This window comes from Antechinus flavipes, chromosome 2, assembly GCF_016432865.1.
Source record: "Antechinus flavipes isolate AdamAnt ecotype Samford, QLD, Australia chromosome 2, AdamAnt_v2, whole genome shotgun sequence".
NCBI lineage: Eukaryota > Metazoa > Chordata > Mammalia > Dasyuromorphia > Dasyuridae > Antechinus > Antechinus flavipes.
In genome coordinates, this window is record NC_067399.1 from 554,272,703 (window position 1) to 554,299,772 (window position 27,070).

The 27,070-nt window shown below is 35.3% G+C and overlaps 1 protein-coding gene across 1 annotated transcript in view; it reads left to right on the plus strand.

Moving 5' to 3' along the window:
- Positions 1–27,070, plus strand: part of IGF1R (insulin like growth factor 1 receptor) — a 367,206-nt gene that overhangs the window by 60,183 nt on the left and 279,953 nt on the right. The window contains exon 3 of the mRNA XM_051981024.1: positions 10,087–10,632. Coding sequence (XP_051836984.1) covers positions 10,087–10,632 — 546 coding nt within the window. The remainder of the gene's footprint in view (positions 1–10,086; positions 10,633–27,070) is intronic.

Here is a 27,070-nt window from a genome sequence, read left to right on the forward strand (position 1 = left end):
TTTTAATGCTCATTAGAAATATCATCAGCTATTTTAAGTGAATGTGATTAAATTAGAAAAAATAAAATGCTTTCAGGAGGCATTTTTAAAAAAGAAAGAACTGTAAAGGATATTGGACAAAGATATTTCAAGATCAAAAAACGGATTTTAACACCATTTCATGCTTGGAGAGTAAGTAAAATAGTGGTTCTTACATAAATCTAGGAAAATGGTTTATCTACTACTGTGTTAAAAATTTAAAAACCTTTATTCTATAACATGTTGTCTAGTCAGCAGATATTTTAAGTGGAAGGACCAGAGGGACATATATTAGTCTCCTCAGGTCCTTGGATTCTCTTTCAAATATCCTTATCTTAATTGGCATGACAGGATGTAGACATTTCACCATTGTTATGTGAGCTCTGTGCTAGAGTCTACTACGCATTGGAACTATTTCATATTAATATACTGTCATCCTCAAGCTAATTTCATTTTACGGATATGTGTCTTTCTAAGACTGAATGGTTATTATCTGTTAGCAGGGAAGAAAAATTGAGAACTTGATGAATTGTGCCCAACTTCAAATTTCTATTTCCAAAAGAAGTTGTCTGTATAAGTAAAGCCTTATTTTTTGGTCATTGCCCTTGGTAAGTGACATACTGACTGATTCTGTTTCCTCATGTGAAATTCAAAGACACTGGTGAAATGTGAACATATTCTCATTTATTAAGGAAAGCAAAAAGACTATATATCTATATTGAATTAAATTGTGGAGTTTTGAGCTTTGAGCATTTTCATGGGACTTCCACATTTTTTAAAATTGTATTTGTAATTTTTGTTTTCAAGAATGTTTGTTAAGCATTCTCAGTCAGTAAGATCTGAAACCAGAATGTACCCAGGCATTTTGTCTGAATAATAATTGGGAAAACAAAAATCACTGAATACATAGGAAAAATTAGGTTATAAACTCTTTGATGACAGGGATTGTCTTTTGCCTCTTTCTGTATCCTCAGCCTTTAGCATTGTCCCTGGCACATAGTAGATATTTAATAAATGTTTATTGATTGATTGAAAAAATATTTTTTATTAGGAGAGGCACATCTTTTTCCATTTTTTTTACTTGGCCTTGTGTGTTTTGGTTGGTTTCTCCTCTTGTTTTTGTAGAGGATAGGTAAGTTCTTGTAAGATTTTTGAAATGGTGAGAGATAAAAGGAGATAGATAATGGCTACAGAGAAAAATGTCTACAAGGATAAAGGATTCACAAGTGAGAAGTAATAGGCAATGAATTTTACCATACCAAAAATGTTTTGTTATTGTGTGTGTAAAAGACATGGAAATTGTCTTTTGTCTTTATGGGCTTTTTGGTTGAGGTCATGTCTTGATTATAGGTCCTTGGTTTGCATTTCACTAGTATGTTTAGATTTCACAAGACTTTTTACATATGCCATGAGAAACTAGATATCTTGTTTGGTGATATTTGATCCTCCTTAATAATTTGAGTATCTTCCCTTTGTTGATTATTTCCATTTTATCCCAAATATGACTTGTTTGTACATAACCATTTACATCCTAGACTGTGAGCCCTCTTATTAGACTAGAAGGTCCTTGAGAGTAGGAAATGACTCATTTGCCTTTCTTTATGCTTAACACATAGTAGGCATTTAAATTATTGTTCCCTTTCCTTCCTCATTCCATTAGAATTATAATGTTAGCTAACTGGGAGACCATGTTTATATCTTTCTTTGTATCCTTAGCATAGTGCCTAATATATATTAATTGCCTAATAAGTCTCTCTCCCTCCTTTCCTTCCTCTCTTCTTTCCTCCCTCCTTCCTTTGCTCCTTCCCTCCCTCCTTTATTTTCTCCTTCCTTCCCTCCCTCTATTTCTGTATTTCTCTGTCAGTGTCTCTATATCCCTGCCTCTTTGTCTGCCTCCCTCCTTCTCTATGTCTCTTTGTCTGTCTCTCTCTCCTTTCCTTCTCCCTTTCTCCTCTTCTCCTCCCTCTCCCTTTCTCCCTCTTCCCCTTTACCTCTCTCTCCCTCTCCCTCCCTCTCTCTCCCTCCCCTTTCCTCTTTCCCTGTCTCTCTTTCCCCCTCTCTCTTTCCTTCTCTCCCTCCCCCATCTCTCTCTCCTTTCTCCCCCTCTCCCCATCTTCTCCTCTCTCCCATTTGCCCCTTCTCTTACTTCCTCTCTCCCCCCCCTCCCTCCCTCTCTCTCTCACTCCTTCCCTCCCTCCCTCCTTCTCTACCTCTCTCCCTTTACACCTCAACTCAGTCCCTCTATTCTTGTTGAATGCTAAGGTCCTGTTGCATTGATATTTAACTAATTACACATTTATAACACAGCTAATATTGTTCCTAATTGCCTCTTGTAATGTTTAGTGTGATGACATGTTTTTGAAGAATAAATTAATAAATAAATTAAGTGGGGGTCTATTCAGACCATTAAAAAAAAAAGAAGATAACGGCTCCTTGAGAGTAGGGACTTCCATTTTTGCCCCTCTAAGCCCAGCACTCAGCTTATTGCTTTGCATATAGTAGTTACTTATTAAAGTGTTTTTTAATTGAATTTTTAGGATGACTTAAAATTGATTAGTTAGCTCTAGAATGCTTTTTCTGATTAAGATCATTCTAATATTTAGGACTGTTTTGCTGGAACCTGCATGGATGGTACATCAAAGCTTGTTTTAGAACCATACCTTTCATAATCAGTCTGTAACCATAAACTGACTAACAAAGCTAAATTGCCTAAAATCCAGCACCCTGGCTTATTTACTGGTCTGTTCTTGCTCTGTAATTATATCTTTGAGAGACTATGGGCTATATAGTAGAATAATGCCATACTTAAGAATCAGGAGAAACTTGGGTTTGAATCTTACCTCTGACACATTAGTTAGTTACATAACTTAAGTTGATAAGTAAATATTTATTAAGAGCTTATTATGTTCTGAGCTTTATGCTAAGCACTGGGACTACAAAGAAAGGCAAATGATAGTTCCTGATATTGAGGAGTTGATAGTCTAATGGGGGACACAACATGGAATACATTGTCTAAACAAGCTGATTATAGGATAAACTGGAAATAGGGAAAAGGCACAGGAAGACTTAACGGAGATTAGGAAAAGTTTCCTGTAGAAGGTGGGATGTTAGTTAGATTTCGAGGAAACCAGGAGGCAGAGATGAGGGGAAAAGAATGTCCCAGATACTGGGGACAGCCATTAAAAATGCCTGGAGTTGGGAGTTCAAGTGTTTTGTTTATAGTGATGCGTGATGTGTTGGCCAGTGTTGTTGGATTGTAGAATACATAGCAGATTGGGGTGGGGGTTTGATGTGAAATATAGGAATACTGGAAAGGCAGGGGAGTCAGGGGCTTTGAAAATGAATCAAATGATTTTATGTTTGGTCCTAGAGTTGGACAGAAGTGTGTAGATGTGTGCTGGCTATTATAGTATCCCCGTGTGAAGTGATGAGGACTTACAGCAGAGTGGTGTCAGTATCTGTGTAGAGAAAGGGGAGTGTATGAGACATGTTATCAGAGTAGACAAGACAGAACACAACAACAATTTGGATAGGGAGGTGAGACTGTGAGGAGTCAAGAATCGGACTTAGGTCTTGAGAATAGGTGACTGAGGGGATGTTAGCAGTGGTACTGTCAACAATAACAAGGAAATTAGGGAAGTAAGAAAAAAATCATTAGACTTGTCAATTAAGAAATCATTAACAACTTAATATCTGTCTCTCATCTATGAAATGTGTGTGATTAATACTTTTTGGTACCTATTTTATATAGTTCTTGTGAGAATCAAATGAAATATAATGTATATAAAACCAAAAATGTTGTTACAGTGTATATAATGAATTTTGAAAACCTTAAATTGTTTTGCAAATATCAGACATTATTCTCATTATTTTAGGTTTCCTCTCTTAATCTCTCATCTGTAGGGTAGCATCCCTTCCTTCTTCTTTCCAGCTGTTTGGCTTCCCAGATCCCTAAGAATGGCCTTACAATTGGAATCTGATCTTGGTCCCTTTTTTTTTTTTAAACCCAGCCATCAGTTTTCCTTTTGCAAGTAGGAGGATTTCCCTGGAAGCTATCAGTTATCTTTACTTTTCTTGCCCACTTTCTGACTTAAACCTCTTCAAAGGCATTTGTATTACCCATGGCTGCATCCTAGCCCTCTCTTAAACTTCTTGGGTCCCAGAACCTTCAGGATAAGCTATATCTCCTTGTTATCAACCAAGTGTTTTTTGTCAGTGCCCCTTAAATGAGTACTTTCACATGGCTCTGTTAATCAAATAAATATAATTTATATGTATATTGTTTAGCCTTCCTCAGATATGACAAGAACAGACTAGCTCTTTGATCTTCATAATCGTTTAGAATTTTCCAGTGATTGTTTTCTTTCAACTTAATTGTTTTTTTAATTTAAAAAATTATCAGTAGTAAAGAAACAGTTTAAATCTCTGGGCCAGCATCAACTTGTGGGGTGACCTTAGGCTACCATTGGCTCATCTTATCTCTTCCTCCTTGTCAAATTTAGCTAGAGTTTATCCATCTGTTTTTGTTTTTGTTGCCTGTTATTTATTGACCTATAGTGTTCAGAGTATGTGTACTGTACAGTGTGATACTGTATGTGGCCACTGATCTGTTACAGATTTCTTTTAGTGGAATTTTTTCCCTCTGTTTTCCAATTTTCATATTTCCCTGGGCTTCTGTCCTTCTTTAAAGGGCAATGAGGGCTTTGCATTCTAATACTTTGCATATATTGGCTTATTTGTATAATTTTAATTTTTACTTGGAAATAATAGGAAAGACATAATATTCAGTTTTTTCTGAAGCACAAATGCATTCTTTAAGATTCCTTTCATTAGATTGCTCAAGTGAAATGCTATATACCTTGCTTTCTTGTTTGCCAGTTATCCCTCATGGTCAGAGCTTTCTTTCTTTCTTTCTTTTTTTTTTTGTCAATGTCACAAAATGCCCTAAAGGCCTATAATGTCACAGAATCCAAAACCCACTGAATGTCAGGCTCAGCTTCTTGTACCTTGTGTTCTTCCTTCCACTGCAACTTCCTCCATACCTCCCCTAGGGAATGAGTTGATAGTTTTTTCTTTCTTTAAATGGAAAAAAAAAGTGTCAATTTTGGAGTCTACTCTTGTCAGTCTGTATAGACAATAGTTAAACCTTTATAATGTGATCTCTTAACTGAGAGATCTACTCTCATGTTTTGCTTTAATGTAGATTTATGTAAGTTGTGAAGGATTGGAGAGGAGAGAGGGAATGAAATGAAATAGAGATTCTTCTCCCCATGTGAGCATTTTATTCCATATGTAAAATATCAGGAAAATAAGTTATTAGTCTTGAGGCTCTCTGCTTAGATAGTGAAATAGTTTCAAATGCATTGACTGGCTTAGATACCTAATACTTTATAACATGATTCAACATGATCTATGACAGAAAAATAAATAAGTATTCTGGCATAAGTAATATGCTGTGTGTGGTGTTTTATTTTGCTTTGTTTTGTTTTGTTTTGTTTTGTTTTGTTTTGTTTTTGATTAATGAATGTTCCTGATAGATCTCAATGCTAAAATAAATGGATTCAAAAAAAAATTTTAGTCTGGATAGGAATTTAAAAAGTAACTTCATTTAACAGCTAATATGATGTGCTAGAACTTGAGCTACAGGGATTTAATTCCAGTTTTATCAACTAAGTAATGAACTGTGTGATTGTGAGCAGATCATTAAACTTCTCTGGTTCCTTCATTAAACCTCTCAGTTTCTTATTCTGTAGAATAGGAGGGCTGGACCAGATAATCTCAAAGTTTTCTTTAATTCTAAAATTCCGTGATTCTAACATAAAAGTCTCTAATCCTTTAACAGGTATCATAGTCCTATTGAGTACTTGTTCTACTGATATTATGGTACTCATTGTGATCATCCTATTCTCAGTTTATTCTAATAGTTTCTTAGATGATCTCTTTGCCTATAGTCTCTTTCCTTCATTGAATATTCATTATAGCACTGCAGAAATAACCTTCTCATTGGTTCCTTCCTCAAAAATCCTGATGCCTCAGGAAGAAAACCTAACATTGAAGGTCTGGCATTTGGAGCTTTCTAATTGATTTAGTTCATTGGGTAGTTAGTCAGCATTGTAGATGAAGTACATAGAGCACCAGACATGGAGTCAAGAAGACTCATATCTCTGAGTTCAAATTGGCTATGTGACCCTGGGCAGATCACTTAGACCTCTTTGCCTCAATTTCCTCATATGTAAAATGAACAAGAGAAGGAAATGGCAAACCACTTTAACATTCTTGTCAAGAAAACTCCAAATGAAATGATTCAACAAGAAGTTAATCTAGCTCTAGACTTTCCATTTTAACATTATTCTAAACAGAAAATATCAGAAATGTTTATTTAGTGCTTTCTGTGTACAAAACACCATGCTAGGTATTGGGAAAGATGTATAGTTAGATAAGCTACAATCACTACATTTAAACAATTTACAATATACTAAAAAGATTAAATACCAACATAGACAGCTATAATAGGTTACATAAGAATCAATCAATGATATTTATTAATATCCCATTATTTGTATATGTGTGTATATACACGTATATATGTAGTCTAGATGCAAGAGTTACAAAGATATAAATAATCTCCACCCTCAAGAAACATATTCTTTGAGGGGAGAAAACATGTACACATACATATTTATACAAAATATATACTACATAAATACAAGGTAATTTTATGGGGGAAGCAATAGCAGATAATTAAGAAAATATAAAACAAAGTATTTATTTGTTTTAGAGCAGGGATGTCGATTAGAAATAAAGCCACCAATCCTTTTAGAAGGATCCCTGCAAGCCACATATTGACTTAGTTTTAAAATGTAATATTCTCTAAGTTTTATTAGATTTTAATTTATTTTTCAAAATATTTCCCATTTACATTTTAACCTGGTTCAGCAGCATGTAGGTAGAGTTTTTGAAGCCTCTTGTCTAGAGTAATGACATTCTGACTGACTGTCTAGAGTCATTGCATGTGGGACCAGAAGTTGAAGAAAGTATAGTGCCAAAGATTGCTGACTTTAATAATCCTTCCCTTTGATCCTGTTCATATAATTCTTTACTTAAAGGCCTGGATTTATCTATTGTGGATGCCTTACTTTGTCTCTTAAAGACTACTCTTAAAGACATTAATTTATCTCTAGTGACTTTTGACATTTGGTTCCTTATACTTAAAAGTCTCCTTGCCATTATCTCTTTGATTCTGTCCATAAACTCCTGAAAGTGTGAGCTAGACAGACAGGTAAGTGCCACCACCTCCATGATGATCAGCCTCTCCAGAATAGACATGTCCTTCTTTAATCTCACTCTTCAAGAAGCAATTCTTCCATTCTTGCAATTCTTAGACTATTTATTTTCTGACTTCACTTTTGCATATAATCATTTTTTATCTTTTAATATAGATATTTATGTATATCTCACTACTTCCACTTCTTCCCATCCCTACTCTCCCAATATAAGCTCCTTGAGAGTAGGGACTGGAGACTTCATTGCTTTTTTAATGTTTGTATCTCAAAGCTTAACACAATTTATTGTGTAGATAGTAATAGATGCTTATTCAATAAATATACCAGGAAGACTTGAAATCTTAGTAGAATGAAAAAGCGTCAGACTGACAAAAGACTTGATTTCTACATCTAGTTCTACTCCCAACTTTTTATGTTTCAGATTTCTCATTTTTGAAATGTTAAGGTAGCATTAAATGATCTTTCAGGAACTCTCAAGTTTACTATGATTCTAGTTTATTTGATTCCTTTTCTCTTTACTCTTAATATTTGTCAAAACCTGTTGATTCTTCAGTTTCACTCACGTTCACCCTTCCATTTTTCCCTGAGGCTACTATCTTACCTCAGTCCCCTATTATGATTCTCTTCTTTCTCTCACCCCCACCCCAAACCTGGACTACTGTAATAAAATCTGAACCAGCCTTTTCTAATATGTTCTTTTACCCCACCCCATATATGATTCCCTCTAGGATACTTTATTTGAATTGGGAAATTATGGGAAATTTTAGAAAAGACTTTGAATATATTAAGAGTCCATGTCATCTCGGGGACTTAATTCCTCTACCAGTGAAAGTATCAAAGATTTCAGTTATCTTACTCAAGAATATGTGTTGACTCTGTCTCCTGAAGAAAAAGTCCAAAGTTCTTATTTGCTATTTGTGTTCTCTGCAATCTGACCCAATGGCTTTCCTTGAGCTTCATGCCCTAGTATTCTCTACCTTTGTATGTCTTGCTCATGCTCTTCCCCATCTCTATTTCCTTTCTCTCGTTATCTTTCTTTATTTTTCAAGGTCCAAATCAAAAGTTCATGTGTATAAGAGAGAGAGGAAGGAGAGAGACAGAGACACCTTTGACCACTCTAGCTGCTTCCCCCACCCCCTTTGAACTCTCATAGGTTTTTCTGCCCTACCACTCATATAACTTTTCACTTAATATCTGTGTGGTTATTTTGCCTCTTTGACCTAATTTTTAATATGAAGGATTTGAATTAGATTACTTCTAAGATCCCTCCCATTTCTAAATCTACCATCATTAGATTGTAGCAACTGATGAACTGTATATTGAGAAGTAACATGAAATAGTGGGGAAAAGCTAGGAAATTTGCAATGAGGAGACATATCTGGGTGCAAAGCCCATCTTTGAAACTTAAGAGCTTTGTGAGTACAGGCAAACCACAAAACCTTGCCAAGCCTCAGTTTCCACATTGGTAAATGAGTATAATAGCCATTGTGCCTACCTTACAGAGTTCTTGAGTGTCAACTGAGATGACATGTGGATTGATTTGCAAAACATTTGAATAGTATCTAATATGTGCCAGGCATCGTACTAAATACTTTACAAATGGCATCTAATTCAAATGGCAAAAATTCATAAACAATTGTTTTGAAGTAGGTGCTATTATTATTCCCCATTTACACTTGAGGAGACAAAGCCAAACAAATTAAATGATTTGCCCAGGATTATACAGCAGTGTCTGAGACTGAATTTGAACTCAATTTCTTCTGACTCCAGGTCTATCTACTACTATCCAGCTGCCTCTTAAGCACTGTATAAAGGTTAGCTATTATAATTTCCCTTATTAGACTGTAAGTTCCTAGAGGGAATTGGCTACCTCTCCATATTCACCACAGCATGCAGCAAAGTGCTTTGCTTTGGATTAGGGGAAAGCAGTTACAATCCTAAAAAGATTTAGTATTAATTTTTGATGGTATCACTTCTCAAAATACCAAGAAGAGATGGTATGAAGGTTGAGAAGGAAAGGTGTTGATTCTTCACTTAAAAGTACTACAAATGTGCTATAAACATCGCAACCTTTTTCAAAAAAATCTTTGGAGCCTGAATTTGAGTTAGCTATAAAGTAGGTATACATTACCTAATGTCTGTAATTAAATCTGAGAAAATGTGATGCTGGGTAAAGCAGCATTTGAAGGGACAGTTAGTTTTGTAGGAGCAATGTTATAGAAATGAGGGATCAGGAGAATGGCATAGCAGGATCTTAATCCTTTATCATGGGATTTGTTATATTGTATTCCTGGTGTTATGAAAATCCATTCTTGGTAAATTTATGTAGGGCATACCTCCATAGGTGCACCAAAGTCAGGGAGAGAATGGGACTATAAACTAATTAATAAAAGAAGACAGCATAATAAACTTTCAGCCCCCACTTAAATTACCCCATTTCTAGGATATTTTGATCACTTTGGCCTAGTTGGTTACTTGGGATTGTGTGATATATAATAATATTTACAATGGTGTTGAATTTTTTTCCTACTTAAGAACTAGTGTATTATATTATCATTTGGAAGTATATAACACATATTTGACTACCAACTTAAATTGAAGGACTCAGAAAGCAAGAGTTTTCAGTTCCATGGCTAAAGTTGGTCAATAATTATATTTTTATTTAATAAAAAGTGGATTTCTTAGAAGAGTGACCACATTCTAGGGTTGGTAATGTTTTCAGAGAAAATATTTCCTTTAACTAAAATATGTCTTGCCTTTTCCCCCTCTTCTTTTTTACTTCTAGTTTGTGGGCCAAACATTGACATTCGTAATGAAATCCAGGAGTTGAAGCGACTAGAAAACTGCACAGTGATTGAGGGCTACCTCCGAATTCTACTGATCTCTAAGGCAGAAGACTACAGGAACTTCCGATTCCCAAAGCTCACAGTCATCACTGACTACTTGCTGCTTTTTCGTGTGGCGGGCTTGGAGAGCCTTAGTGACCTCTTCCCTAACCTTACGGTCATCCGAGGGAGAAACCTTTTTTATAACTATGCTCTGGTGATCTTTGAGATGACAAATCTCAAAGAGATCGGGCTATATAACCTTAGGAATATCACTCGGGGGGCCATCAGGATTGAGAAGAATTCAGACCTCTGTTACCTCTCCACTGTGGACTGGTCTTTGATTCTGGATGCTGTATCTAACAACTATATTGTGGGAAATAAATCTCCCAAGGAGTGTGGGGACCTTTGTCCAGGGACAATGGAAGAGAAGCCATTGTGTGAAAAGACAACCATTAATAATGAGTACAACTACCGCTGCTGGACCACAAACCACTGTCAGAAAAGTAAGAGTTAAATAAACTGGTTTTATCTGCTTCCCTTCCCCCCTTTCTTCCTCGACTTCTTTCTTTATGTAAAAGTAAATAGTTCTGGTAATCCAGGTGGCTGTTTCATTTAATGAATCAGTATGCCTCCCATTCCAGGCTTCGTTTCCTAAAGGTAGATCTCAGTTGTAATTCTTTTCACATCTTAGACCTGGCGGTGTAAGGAAACATTAATGTGTTATTATTACAACTGCTGTTCGGCTCTGTTAGCCTCTATAACTATATTTGCATATATGTATAATATAATATATACATACATGTGCTTAGGGCCAGAAAGATTACTTTATTTAAACTTCGCATGCTGCATGAAAAAAATGTTACTGTGTTTACACTTAGTAACTGTGTAAGGCTTGTTGGTTGGGGATGTATATGTCTTTACCAGAACAGATGGTGGTTGTGGTGAAAAGTTGTATTGTCAGCCCTGTAAAATTCCTGGATTGTGATTACATAAAAATGGAAAAAAAAAATTAGGAGTTAAGTCTAAACCCATTTGTAAGGATTAGCTTCTCCCACATGTAAGGTGGTAATCACACAACTTTTAAGATTTTTAGTAAATAATTTACTTTGGTTTCACAGGGATATAGTGACTGAACAATATGGTTAAGATGAGAGATGACTAAACTGGAAGTCAGAAGATTTGGGTTATAGTTTAAATTCTGCATCTAAATTAGTTATATAATCCTGGCAAGTCATTTACTTTGTCTGAGGCCTCAGTTTCTTACTAGTAATAAGTATCTGTAATATGTCACAAGATTGTTGATCAGAACTCTTCTGCATGAAAAGTTCAGAAAATGTAAAGTACTATATAATGTAAAATGGTATTTTTCTGTGTTCATTTGAGTCACTCCAGAATCCCCTTATTTTCTCCTCATTTTGATTTAGTCACAGGTAATCCTTCCCTTAATATGATCAGAACCTTGGCAATCAGATCAGAGTTGTTAAAATATCATGTTGATTACTCTCAGCAGACGTTTAAGTGGTAATGACCAGGAGGATATTGCCTGCCAGTAATCATATTAGGGAAGTAATCAGCTATGTCTGATGATTGGTCCTGTAAAACTGAAGCTTTCCTCCTTGTGTTCTTGCCATTATGAGATACTAGTAAACTGTGGAGAAGGAGGGGAAAAATTAATGTGAACCACAAGGACCTATTGGTTTTGATCTCATTTATAGTAGGGAAATAATACCTTTTAAATCTAAGTTGGTTCTCTACTCAGGATAATTTAGTTGGTCCTTGCATCTGGATATGTGAGTGCAGATTCTTTTGATAAGTATAGAAGGACCACTCACCTCTGAGGGAGCACAATGCAAGATCTGCATAAGACAAGTATAGTTACAGTGTTTAGACACTGTAATTAACATTTAAAGTATCATTGTGTGTTCTGCAAGCATTCTGATGATCCTGTTGCAAGATCTGTCATTCTATGAACCATGCTTGATTGAAATGGGAGGAAAGCATTGCACCCAAGTTACTGTAGAGATTACTTTAAATTGTTACTTATTAGCCACATCTTCTGCTGTAAAGTACTGGAAAAGTGAACTATTAAATAAATGGAAGCTATTTTCTATTAAAATATTAAGTAAAGAAGTTTTCTGTTAAAGGAAGAATTCAGAAGTTCTTGGTTTTGATCAGTGGGGGCAGAATGGTGTGTTCCCTCCTCTAGAGAAAAACAACAACCCCGAACCTTGAAACTAAAACCTGTTATCTCATAGCCTTCTTCTGTTGTTGAACATTTTCAAAAGTAGTTAGACTGGCATTCAGACAGTAGACCTACAGTTTATATATGGACTTATATGTGAAGCCTCTCCAGCTTAGTTGGTTCTGCTAGAGCTGGTGCTGTAGTAGTTCAGCCTATTGGGATTATTTCCAGGATTAGCTCCACATGACCATGAAGCATCACAGTAGGACTTTTCATGTGAAGCAGAAATATTGTAAAAAGTTTAATTCATTAATTGTATCTGTGTTACTTAACAAAAGTTGATTTTTTAAAAATTTTGTCATTGATCTTTAAAAAATGCTATCTAGTAAACAGAGTGATAGGCCATATCAGTTTATTCAGTTTTTATAAACTTCTAAATTATAAATTATAATTTATATAATATGTAAATATATATAATTTACATAGCATATAAATTATACAAACTTCTAATCCTGGGTGAAACTTTTCATAGATGTGCATCATCAAGAAATTAGATAAAAAGGGGGAGAGATAATAGAACATGAATTCCACTAGGAAAAAAATTCTGAAAAACCATATGTGAAAGTCCTCTGAATTTCATGAATGTGGGTAACTTATGTGGGAACTCCATCTGCTATTGCAGATTGAAGCCCAACTATGACCTAGATGAATCCTGGGGAAGATACTTTTGATTAAGTATTGTACTTGTTCCTGGTCAGAAGCAGAATTTGAATCCTGATCTATTTGACTAAAAGCTCAGTATTCAGTATTCCATGCTGTTTCATATAAATATATTTTCTTTACTGGTAATTTTTTAAAATAACTTTTTACTGACAGAATCCCTGCCAGGGTAATTTTTTACAACATTATCCCTTGCACTCACGTCTGTTCCGATTTTCCCCCTCCTTCCCTCCACCCCCTCCCCCAGATGACAAGCAGTCCTATACATGTTAAATAGGTTACCGTACATCCTAGATACAATGTATATGTGCAGAACCGAACAATTCTCTTGTTGCACAGGGAGAATTAGATTCAGAAGGTATAAATAACTCGGGAAGAAAAACAAAACTGCAAGCGGTTTACATTCATTTCCCAATGTTCTTTCTTTGGGCGTAGCTGCTTCTGTCCATCCTTGATCAGTTGAAACTGAGTTAGATTTCTTTGTCGAAGAAATCCACTTCCAACTGATAATATTTTAATGGTATATTCTTCTTTAAAAATTTTCAATAGTATTTTATTTTTCCAAATACATGTAGTTTCCAACATTCAAGACTTTATGTTCCAAATGTTTCTCCTTCTTTCTCTTACCTTCTCCCTCCCTAAAATAGCAAGCAATTTGATATAGATTAATATATGCAATTCTTTTAAACATATTTCCATATTTGTCATGTTGTTCAATAAAATAGACCAAAAGGGAAAAAATGAGAAAGAAAAAACTAGCAAGCAAACAAAAAAGTGAAAATACTATGCTTCAATCCATATTCATTCTCCATAGTTCTCTCTCTAGATGCAGATGGCATTTTCCATCCCAAGTCTATTGGAATTGCCTTGAATAACCTTATTGTGGAGAAAAGTCAAATCCATCACAGTTGATCATTTTACAATCTTATTGTTACTATGTATAATGTTCCTTGGTTCTGCTCACTTCACTCAGAATCAGTTCGTGTAAATATTTCCAAGATTTCCTGAAATCACCCTGCTCATCATTTGTTATATACTATTACATTATACAAGTTATATACCATAACTTATTCAGCTGTTCCCCAACTGGTGGTTATCCATTCAATTTCTAGTTCCTTGCCCGTGGTATATTTTTATTACAAGGGCATAATTTTTAGTTATTAACAGAAAATAAGGAAATATGACTTCTTTCCTCTCTGCTTGTTTTCTAAATTAAAGTATTCCATTTTTGATTCTTCTGGTGGTTTCCTAATTAGAATATTTATTTTTGTAACACCCCCTTACTGATTTTTTTTTGTTTTCCCCTATAGTGCTTTGCGCACATAGTTAGATGTTTGACAAATAGTTGTTGATATCTCTACCCTGCTTCTGCTTAAGTATTTATTACTGTGATTACATCCTGAGTAAGATTCTTAAAATATTGTGAGCATTTTTACAAGAGTCTCCTTTGTAAAACTTTATGTTCTAAATTTTTCTTCTCCCTCCTTTAACTTCTCCCCTCGCCAAGATAGAAATCAGTCTGATATAGATGAAATACAAGAGTCTCTCTTGATAATTGCTCAGTTAGAAAAAATGAAACACCTCCCTTTGACATTAGGATAAGAATTAAGGACATTATTTTAAAATATAAAATATAAACTAAATTAGAGTCTCTAATAGAAAAATTTAAACTCATGGTAGGGAAGGAGACTATATGATTTAAAATAGAGCAAAAAAACCCATGCTGGGAAAATAAAGAAATGTTTAAAAATTCTGAATTCATCTGGCATTTGTAACACCTTTTAAAGTGCCTGTTTTTATATAGCATGCCTAATATATAGCAGAAAATGCCAGCAATATGTAATTCAAGAGGGAGAAGTACTTTATATGGCTATTCTAATAGTTTTCATATTTATAAACATCTACTGAACATTAGGATAGAAAAGTGACAGTTGTTTAAGCCTTGGAGCATTATTAGTAAAGAGACAGATACTCTTTAAAACTTTATACAGTCTATCTAAAACTGTAACTTTTCAGTTAGAATAGTATTATTTTATATCTACTGCTGCTTTTTTTCTCTTTTTGTTTGTTTTTGCTGAAAGTAGGCAGAAGTGTGCAGATGTGTTTTTTGAATGAGGCAAAGGTTTGTCAGGTCTTGAAGTATTGATATGCTGCAGATGTGTTTAATGGTCATTGGCAAATGATCAGGATAATCTCCCCCTTCTCTCCTTCTAAAAGTCTCTGTCTCTTAATTTGCAGAGATTGAGAATCCATTAAAGACATAATGGTGGAAACTGAGCTTGTGTTCTTTCTTCTTAATTTTTCAGATTTAACCACTTTGCCATTTTCTCTAACTACCTAGTGTTAGCCACTATCAAAACATATTATCATGAAAAACTTCTGAAAGATTTGAAAATTTGCTTATAGATTCAACCTTGTCCTGTAATAATTATATTGTACTTGTGTGTCTTTTATTCCAACTGCTTTTTCAGTGACTGTTTGCTCAGTGGAATTTCCATTACTTGATTTCAGGTAAATACAGAAAAATAACTGCTAAACTTCTATCTCTAAGCACTTTTTAACATATCAGGATAAACAGCTTGTGGTCTGCTCAAATCACTGTGATTGCAGCCAGGAAATCTATGAAGGCGGTGAGCCCAGCCATGTTGGAAGCTGACTTAGCTGGTGGCGCAGCTTAATTTCAATTAAAAGGGCATTGACTGGCACCAGCAGTCCTAGAGTTTGTTGCCTTTCATTCCAACTCCAAATTGAGAAATCAGAAAAATAGCAGATCATAACCTTTCGATGAGAAGAGAGTAAATTGCTCACTTTATTGACAAACAGTGGAAAGTTTTTTCCTCTTTTGGATTGGGTCAGATATTTAGAATAAAGGCAAGGGGTATTAATAACAATTCTTCATTTCCCCTACTATCTTTGTAGTTTACCAAATGCATCATTTCAAGGTTCATCGCCCAGGTATTTCCACTGTTTGAAATGAAAAGCTGTCTTTCAGTTTTTTGTCGCTTGCTAACCAGTTGAGCCCTCCAGGTAGGGACCCATGACTCATTAATAGTTCAGTGAGTCAGCAGTTGGTTTTGGGGAATTGCCTGATCTTCTAATATGAGACCCCACGCATGTGTTGTGTTAAGAGGGAGTAGCATGCATTTGGATATGAGCAATCTATTAAGCATCTGGAAATTTGTATAAGTTAAGCCCTTGTGTTCTGAAGCCAGCTTGGGCTTCTTGGCTTCTCCTCAGATCCCAGGTGTTTGCTACTTCTACCTAGAGAAGAATAATACTTGCCAAGATGGAACCCTCACATTGTTTTAAGGAGTCTGGGAATCTAGCCTGATATGTCCAAGTCTGAGCAGTAATGAGCATAGGATTTTGTTCTCAATTGATTGCTAGGTTTGGAAGCCATTCTTAGTTTGTGGCACCTTTTCTTTCTGTTTCTAATGTAAATGAAGTAGCAGCAAAGAACTCGGTATAAAATAAAAACAAGAGCTCACATTTAGATACTGCTTTGTAGTCTGCAAGGTGCAACAACCTTGGTAAAATCAATAGTATTTACTCTCATTTTAAAGATGGACAAATTGAGAATCAGAAAAGTCTTTCAAGAAGAAGGCTGAACGAATCTGGGTTGAACCAGATGGGTTCTGAGGTCCCTGTTAGCTAATGTCAGTCTATGAACTTGGTCTGGATTCTAAGTTTAGTGTGCATTTCTCCATACCCAGATACCTCAGGTTTTGTCATGTATGCTTGTACTGAATGTCAAGCCATGACCCATCTGAACTCCTTCTTTTGGAATGGTGTGTGTGTGTGTGTGTGTGTGTGTGTGTGTGTCCGTCCGTCCGTCCCCATCTGTCCCTTTTTCTCTTTTCACAGCCAAGGCGATAGAAGAATATCCTACTAGTTGTAAGTATCTAGAGATGCACTGATCTTCTGCCTGGACTTTTGGATATTTATAGAAAGAGGTTGTTAGGATCTCTCTCAGTTAGTCTCTGTACTTCTGTTTTATAGATCTCCCCTGTACTTTCAGAGGCCTTAGTAAAAATTGAAGGTCAGCCCATTTATCCATTCCCTGCTTTTCATTCCAAAATGTCTCCATATGAAGGGAAACATTGAATTTTAATGGTTTTGTCTACTAAGATTTATTCCTTTCTTCCATATACGTAGCCTCTTGGATTGTCCAGCTTGTCCCACTTCCCTAGTTTCAATTTCCAAATTTCCAAATTTCCAAATTTCCTTCAAGGCAAGTGACTTCTCCCAAAACAACAACCCAAAGAAACCAGAGCTTTGGGTGCACTTTGCCCTCTGAGTAAGAGATGTCTCCAATCCCTCTTGTGGCCATTCTTTCCTACCCTTTCGAGAGCTCCCTTTTCCTATAATCTCAGGAGTGTTTATCTACCAAGCCAACCAACCTGGAACTCTGTTTACGTATAGCCAATTAACTAAACAATCGGGCAGTGACAGGCAAAGAAAAGCATGTAAAGTCAGAAAACTTGGGTTCAGATCAAAGCTCTTCTACATACTCTTTATGTGATTTCAGGCAAGTCACTTAGTCTCTCAAGCCTCAGTTTCTTTATCTGTAAAATGAGGGATTTGGATAAGGTGGTCTGTAATGTCCTTTCCCAGTTCTAAATCTATGATCTATGATGGAATGAATTCCCAATTACTTTCTATGATCTCCATTCCAATTGTGAACTCATCAAAACAGTAAAGTCTTTTTTTTAAAAAAAAATAGTCATCTTTACCTCTTCCCACTGAGTGTATTATTTTATGATTTTATATAGAGTAATAGTACTGAATAGTACAGTGTTTGTTGGTTTGTAAAAGAGAAATTACTTGCGAGAATTAACTTTTTAATTTTTATCTTAAACACTTTATAATTTATTTAAAAATTCTTTTCTTCCTAAATTTTGGATTCCAGAATATATATATATACACACACACATACATATACACACACATATACACACATACATACATATATATGCACAATATACACACATACATATACACACACACATATACACACATACATACATATATATATACACATATACACACATACATATATACATACATATATATATCATCAATTGTGAAATCATGCAAAAATTTCTATATTGCCCATATCACAAAACAAAGCAAAAAAATAAAGAAGGCAAGAAAGTCAGTTTGTACTCAGAGTTCATCAGTTCTTTCTCCAAGAGGTACATAGCAGGTTTTTCATCATGAGCCCTTTGGAATTGTCTGGGATCATGGTATTGATCAGAATAGCCAAGTCTTTCACAATTGATCATCATCAAAATGTTGCTGTATACAATATCCTCCTGGTTCTGTTCACTTCATTTTGCATCAGTTTATATAGATCTTGGCCATGTTTTTCTGAAATACCTCCCTTGTCATTTTTTATAGCATAATATTGCATCATTACAGTAATGTACCACATCTTAGTTAGCCTTCCCTATTGAGAGGCATTCCCTCAAATTCCAATTTTTGCCACCACAAAAAGAGCTACCATAAATATTTTTGGATGTATTTTTCTTTTTTCTTTTTTTATCTCTTTGGGGTATAGATCTAATAGAAGTATTCATGGATGTTTTATAGCTCTTTGGGTCTAGTTTCAGAGTGTTCTCCAGAATAGTTGGATCAGTTTACTACTCCACCAAGAGTTCTTTAATGTACCTATAATATACCCACTTTGCAGAGAGAGAAACAGGCTCAGAAAGAATAGCTACCTTACTTGCTTTTGGTCACATAGCTTTAACTCTAAGAGAGGGAATTGGAATCTAACTCCACAACCAGCATCCACTATGTTATACTTCTTTTACTGCCTGCAGGAGGCAGATTGGAGGCAGAAAAATTTGATGGTGAGAGAAAGCTTTTCCATCTGTGACACAAGTAACATTAAACAGGGGCCATTTGTTGGCAGGACACTTAAATATCATTTGGAGTTAAAACACTGAAGTGTTCAAACAGATCTGTCAGGAATGGAGCTGTCCAAAATGAACAGGTTTCCATCTGCAGTGTCCTGAAACACAGTGGAATTAAGGTAGGATTGGCTGGGAGGGCTTTGGAAGGACCTTTATTTCTTGTCCAACAGTAAGAGGGATCATATTGCAAAGCAGTGACTCCATTCAGGACAAGGTCTTTACCTTTAAAAAGAAGCATGAGAAATTGTAACAGTATAGAAATTTGTTAATGTGACTGCTAATTGGAAAAAAAATTATATGTAAAAAGAGAGGATCTAGTTAAAAGACTGGATTTGGAGTCAAGAAAGATTTAGATCTAAAGTTCTGATACTTAATAGTGGGCAGCCTAGGTATTATAGTGGTTAGAATGCTTTACTTCCAGGAATATGAATTCATATTGGGCCATACTAGACATTTACCAGCTGTATGACCTTAAGCAAGTCACTTAATTTTCCCAGCTGCAAAATGGGAGTAAAAATAGCACCACTCACAGGTTTGTTGTGAATATTAAACGAGATAATATTTGTAAAGTGCTTAGCATGGTGCCTGATGCCTAATAAGTGCATAATACATACAGTTCTCCTCCCCTCCTCCCCCTTCATAGCCTATAAGCTTAGGCAAGTTGTGAAACCTTTCCAGGTCTTATTTTCATCATCTGAGAAATCATAATTATAATTACCATTTTCATTTAATTGCTCTGGGGAAACTACTTTGTAAAAAAAAAATTGAAATACTATATAGACCTCAGCTCTATTTATCATTTTAGTTCCAGTTTTGTTTTTATTTTGCTGTATGATTGTGAATGTTATTTTATCCCTCTTAGTCTCAGCTTCTTTGTAGTACAATGAAAGGCTAGGAAAAAATGATCTGTGAAATGTCCCTTCTGCACTAAAATTTTATTATAAGGTTCCCCTCCTCCCTACCCTCTTATCATTGTTGCAGGCAGTGATTTTTGTTTGGTTGATGGCAGTGCTGCCTATTGGCATGTTGCATAGTTCTCCATAGCTTAAAGAAAAGCTTCTAGCTCTTTTTTTAGGTGTGAATGGGTATGCTGTTACATGTTGGGTATGTATACATACACACATATATATTTATATAAACTGTTGGTATAAACAAAATTCATTTGGCCAATGAGCCGTATAAGTTGATGATACCGGCAAGTTTGTTGACCTGAACAAAGAATGGGTAAGCCTGATGTCAACTCCCAATTCCTTCTTTTTCTTTCTTAAAATGAAAAAAAATATATAAATATATATGGTTATGGAATAGAGTGGGATGGAGTTTCTTTGCTTAACAATTAAAAACACATTTTTACATAAAACTGTCAGTCTCAAATGGTGTTTTAAGAATACATGCTTTGCCCATTCCCCTTTTTGGGGGGGGGCAGTGATGCTTGTTTTTTTATCCTTTTCTTCCTGCATTAATAATACCATCTTTTCCCCCCACATCCCCTCCCCCAGTTAATAGCAGGAAATGTACACTGGATCCCTCTGTCCTTGCTTAGACCTTCCGCTCAAGGATATCAGGTGGGTGGGAAAATGCTGTGTGGGAACATTAGGCATGTTAGGCAGCCAGGCTTCTATTTAATTTTGTTACTGAGCAGAAGTCGGTTTTTGTTTTTGCATCTCCTTCATAAACAAAGGAAGATCTTTGCTTCCTTCCGTGCAACTTTTACGGAAATCATGTTGTTGGGAAGGAGGGGGCTCATGAGTCTACACAGTGCATTAAGTGGATATGTTTGGCCTCTCAGGGAAAAAAAAATGCAAACTGAACCAAGGAATAATTTCCTGTGTATTCATCTTCTTTAAAAGTTCTAATGGAAGAAACTTAGATAACTGAAAACAGAAGGTTATAAGATGCCAGTTATTAAAGTCCAGTGGCTCTTTGAGGTCTTTAATTTGAGGGGGCTTTTTTATATTTAATAAAGTTAATACTAGGACAAGGAAGCCTTGCTTGTTGACAGCCATTTGTTATTATGGTGGTGAGTTCTATAGTCAAATCTAATATTTGTACCCAGTGTTTCTCTGGAGAGGAGGATCCCAGCTGCATTTCTCTGACATCTGCTCTTGGCAGCAGATCTATGAAGTTGGGGTTGCCATACTGGATTTCCGGCTAGAATCAAAGTGTTTGGATGGCTTCTAGCAGCTGCTAGGGCTGAGGAATTGGGCTTAAAAGTGAAAATGGGGGAAAGATTGGGAATAAACAGCCCGCAATACAGAGAGACGGTAAAACAGACAAACAGAGACAGACAGAGAGGAGACAGAGAGCGTTAGCGTGTACTGGCGAACACAGCAGGCATTTTGAATTAAGATTTTTCAAAAGATATTAGTGCTGATATATGGAATAATGGAAGCAACTCAAGTGCTTATAGTCAGTGAAGAGCTGCTTTGTTACTGGGTTAGTAATTCAGTATAAGGGTTTTCATTTTGGCTTCTTGACCTTTTGATAATTAATGGTATTACCAGAATATAAGTCTATCACTCAGATATGGACCAAGTCTGTTTTTATTTTGATTCTAGTAAGGGATAATCTTCTGCTTTTCTGCCTCAATGAACCTAAATAAATTAGGACATTAAAAAGATTTCTGCTGAGTAATTACGCAGAAGTTTCACTTAGGTTTTAAGCAAAGATGCATTGGCATGCTAATTCCATTCATTTTTCATTCCAAGGAGAAGCAATAGGACCTCAATTATACAGGAGAATGTCTTCACAAATGGATGCTGACACTACGCATAACTTTATTTTTCTCATCACCACCCCCCAAAATAATTGCATTTCCTTCCCACTGTCACCATTCCTTCCATTACCACCCTCCACCCAACAAATTCATACACTCTTGACCCTCCTTTTGAATTTTTGTTACTAACCATTGCGGGGGCTGAGGCTTAAAAGCACCTTCACCATAATCACAAGTGGAATCCTGGGAATGTACAGTTCTCTCAGAAGAATGTTTCTTTAACTCAACAAATCTGTCTTTTAAAGATCCCTGTGGGAAGATCATTAGAAACTATACAGTGGGTGTTCAAGAGGAAAGGTGTGCCAGTGGGTGTGCTTAAAGAGAGCATTTTCTATTGGTAGAGAATTGTTGATATGACACAATTCCTTTTTTTTAAAACAGTATATAATTTTTAACAGAAATTCCTGTTTTATGAGACAAAAGTGAAAGCATTTCATTAATTGCAAAATTAATTTTGCTGTTTTGTTGATAGTCTATAGGCTCAGGTTTGTTATATGCTCCAGTAATATAAAAAATCAAAATATAAAAAGAAAACCTTTTAGTATCTTAGCTACTTTATGTCAATTAAATTGTACTTTAAATATAAATTATGTGACAGGGAACCTACAGCCCTCCCCTTCTTAGCCCACAGAATGATCTCCACTAGTGGATTCTTTTTACTAGCCTATTCATGGTAGTTTTGATGATGTAAAAAAAAAAAAAAAAAAACAGAAGATGAAGAGCTTTGAGCAGTGGCTAAGCAGTCCAATCAGAATTCTAAATTGAATGATCAGGTAATACAAATGAAACCGCTAGGCTATTGAAGAGGATGGTTTAAACAGTATATTAATATCAGTTTCTCTCCCTTTCTTTCCCTTGCCCCCATCTTTATTTGTCTTTCCTTTCTCTTTTTTTCTTCCTTATCCTATGTGAAACTTTCTATATTCAATAGATACATAGAAGATATGTGATTAAGATAAAACTTATTCTTTCCTCTATACAGCCTATTTTTACAAGTAATAGTGATGTAAAATTATATATAAATTTATAAGAGAAATGTGAGTGGAAGAGGTTCAAAGAGGAAACAGTTATTATTGGGTAGTGGTAGAAGAAATAGGATTAGTCAAACTTACACATATTAAAAAGCTTGTTCACTGAACCATTTATTTAACATTTGTCATTACTGAATCTCACTATTAATTACCTTTTCTTATGCAACTGTTGGCTAGTCTTCTCATTGTGATTACATAGATTGTGAGATCCTTGACCGTAAACTTTTTTGTATTTTGTATTTCCTCGATATCTTTCTCAGTTATGTGTAACAGAGTAAAAGACAATTTTTCACATTTACAAATAATTTTGCAGTTTCCCAAGTACTTTTTTTGCATTTGTTCTTAAAACTTTGATTTCCAGACCTTCCCCTCTCCCCACATTGAGAAGGCATATGTGAAGTTATACAAAACATTTTCATAAAATCAAGCACTTTTCTTTTTAAAAGCATAACTTTTTTTCAATTCACAAAAAAATTATTCTTTTTTCTCACCTCCTTTCTTCTTCACTAGGAAAAAAAAAGATAAAACCTTGTATCAGATATTTGAGTCAAACAAAACATTTTCATCTGGTCTATATCCAAAAATATGTCTTGTTCTTCATCATGAATCTATCACCTCTCTGTCAGGAAGTGACTAGCATGCCTCAAGTTTGGAACTTTGGAATTAGATTTGATCATTAAATTGTTCAGTGTTCTTGAGTCTTTGAGTGTATTATTATCGTAGAAATGATTGTCTTGGTTCTGACAGCACTTTCTTCACAACTCCCATGAGATGGAGTTAGTGCAACTATTATTACCAACATTTTTACAAAAGAGGAAGATTAGGTCCACAGTAGGCACTTAGCATTTGTTGGTTAATTCCATTTATTGCCCTGATTATTTTCTGGGGATTAATGACAGTTCAATCAAGACAGGGAAATTCTCTTCCCTTGTTAAGAAGTTTATTCTTGTCATGACATCTAACTGGGTGAAGTGATGGATTTTATTGATATAAGGAATTCTGTGTATCTTCTTTGCAACTTCTTGTCCCAGACAAGAGGTTAAGTAAATTGGTCAGGTCCTTATAGCCAGTATTGTGTCAGAAAAGACATTTGAACCTAGGTCTCCCTGTTTTTAAGGCCATCACTTTGAATATTGAATTATAGCTGTCAAACACCCAGCAAAACTCCATAGTTCTGCCAAACTAGCTCAAATTGTAATTGGGGATACTTTTAGCAAAGTAAATAAAAAATAAAATTTATATAATGTTAATAGGTGATTTTCTAAGTAAAACAACCCATAGAGATGCTCAATATGATTTCTATAAACTTCTAGTTGAATTTGAAGACCCTTCAGTAGACCTTGCTCCTTCTCATAATAGTTCAAATTTACACAGTGCTTTTGAGTTTATAAACCATTGTACATGTATTATATTATTTGATCCTCATCTCAAGCCTATGAAGTAAATATTATCTCTATTTTTAATATGAAGAAACTGATCACTAATAATAATTTTAGTAGTATTTTATTTACATGTAAAATAGTTTTCAACACTCATTTTTTGTCAAACTGTGTCCTAAATTTTTCTTCCTTTCCTTCCTTCCCCCTTCCTTCCTAAGACAGCAAGCAATCTGATATGTTATACAAACATAATCCTTTAAAACATATTTGCATATTTTCCATGTTGTGTGAGAAAACTCAGACCAAAAGAGAAAAAAAAACCATGAGAAAGAAAAAGCAAACAAAAAAGGGTTACTAATAGTAATGACCTTTTTATAAAAATAACCTTTTTGTAATTCCTACAAAGTGCCAAGCACTGTGCTAAGCAATTTACAAATACTTTCTCATTTAATCTCCATAACAATCCTATGAGGTGCTATTATTATCCCCATTTTACAGATGAGGAAACTGAGGCAAACAGGATATGTGACTTGTCTAAGGTCACATAGCTAGTATCTGAGGTTATATTTTGGACTCAGGCCTTCTGACTCCAGGTGCAAAACTCTTTGCACGGTAACACCAGCTGCCTGAAGATGAACAATCACCACCTATCCCAGAGAAGCTTCTAATCCTGTCCACTTTGCATTTGCTGTTATTTCTTACTACTCTCTTCTCACTACATTTTCTCCATCTACTATACCAGACTGCCTCTCCGTGCTCAGAATTGCCTTTGCATGATTGGCTTTTGCTTACATGAGTTTTTACTGCCCCTGTTCTCACTGGTATGCAAGAGCCTGCTTTATTTTGTTCTGAGATGGGTGAGTTCCACTTGCTTTTATTTTCTCTTTCCTTCTAATCTTATTTCCATTTCTCCATTGTTAGATGTGTTTCAAAGCAAAAGTTTAGACAGCTCAAGTTTTTTGGCTCTTGGAGGATTTTCTTAGTATATCTTGCCATTTTTCATTATCTATTTATATAGGAAGCTGGGTAGTATGAGAACCAATAAAATGATACCTTGATACCTTTATAAAGTCTTGTTAAATTTCAAGTGTTGCTTTTAGATTTAAAAAAAAAAGTCCAAACATATAAGGATAAAATGTGGGAGAACTGATTTAGGAACATTTCTTTATAGATTTCAAACTGGAAGGAACCATACAGGTCAATAGGATTATAAAAACATAGATTTACGACTAGAAGGCACAATTCACTGAGTCCAACTTCTCTTATAAATGAAGACCTGGAGTTTCAGATAGATCCTGTCTTATGTTATATTTGATAATTATTTAATCTAAGTTAAAGAGTTGGGATTTTTATTCTTTCTGATTTAAAAAGCTAGCACTCATTCTACATAATATATCTTGTTCGTTCTCTCTCTCTCTCTCTCTCTCTCTCTCTCTCTCTCTCTCTCTCTCTCTCTCTCTCTCAATAGCAGTTCATTCGAATAAACATGGAAATTTTAGTCTACTAAATAAGTTTAACACAGGCCCTGCACTCAAAGAGCTGACATTCTAATGGAGGAAGACAGCACATTTAAGGGGAACTAAAGGGAGAAGGCTGGACCAGGAATAAAAGATACTTACATGTGGGTAAACTCCCAAGAGGGAGAAGCAGGACCTATGAAGGGAAAGCCAATCATTGGATGCATTTGAACACATGTTGCAATGACTGTCTCTGAGAAATGTAAATGGAAATTACTAAATTGGTGGGAGGTTGTTTTAAGTAATTACTAAGGCCCTTTCCAAATCTAGGAAATACTCTTTTCCTTTTGGTTTTTGTTTTAAATGCCTGATTAATATTAACATTTTATGTGAAGGGATAACACTGAAAATCCCTGCATGATCTTTGAGACACAGATTGTTGTTTATTTCTCATCTTGAAGGAGATATAAAAATTGCAGTGAGTTTCATGGGCATAAGTATTGCCTTTTGCAGAGCACTCCTGGAGAGTATTTGTTGTGCTTTTAAGGCAAGGGGCCCTTAATGCAAAAGCAATTAAGGAGAATTAAGATTGAAAGTTTTCCTGACAGGCTAGAATACTGATTCAGAACCAGTGAGATGATATCTTTATCTTTGTTAAATACCAAGTTTTGCTATTAAGTTAAAACAACAAAAAACAACTACGAGGTATAAGTATAGAATGTGGTAGAGCTGACTTCATATCATAGATTTAGAGCTGAAAGTGTTGCAGTCATAGAATCATAGATTTACACATAGATGGGGCCTTAGAAATCTCTTTTGGTTTTGAGTACATTATTTGTTTTTGTAGGATACTTTACCTCTTTAACTAAATGGTATGTTCCATAATGGTCTGTATTAAATAAGGGGGAAAAGCCCCCTCAAACTCAGTGTTGATTTTGTGATGACATTTTTGTTGTTGTTTTTGGGTTATCTTTCAGTTGATTCCAACTCTGCCTAACCCCATTTGGGTTTTCTTGGCTAAGCTACTAGGTGGTTTGCCATGTTCTTCTCCAGCTTATCTTACAGATGAGGAAACTGAGGCAAACTGGGTTAAGTGACACAAAGGGTCACACAGTTAGTAAGTGTCCCAACTTTGGACTCGGGAAGTTGAGTCTTCCTGACTCCGGGACCAGCACGCTATCCATTGCACTCTGCTGCCAAAGATATCCTGCCATTTTTATTGCACTGCTTTTAATATCCAGGAATTATAAGAGCCTCCAACAAATAGTTACTGAGGGTCTTTGTTAGTGATGGGGTAACAAATAACTTTTAGCCTTAAGGATCCTCCTCTTAAGGAGTTTAAAATCTTCTAGATAGATGAATCTCAGAACTCATTCTGTATGACTTAAGTAGGTCTATTTTAATGAAAATGGATTTAATATCTTATCAGTCTTCTTTCTAAATTATGCATCTTTTCAAGTGATGCAGGATAAGGTAAA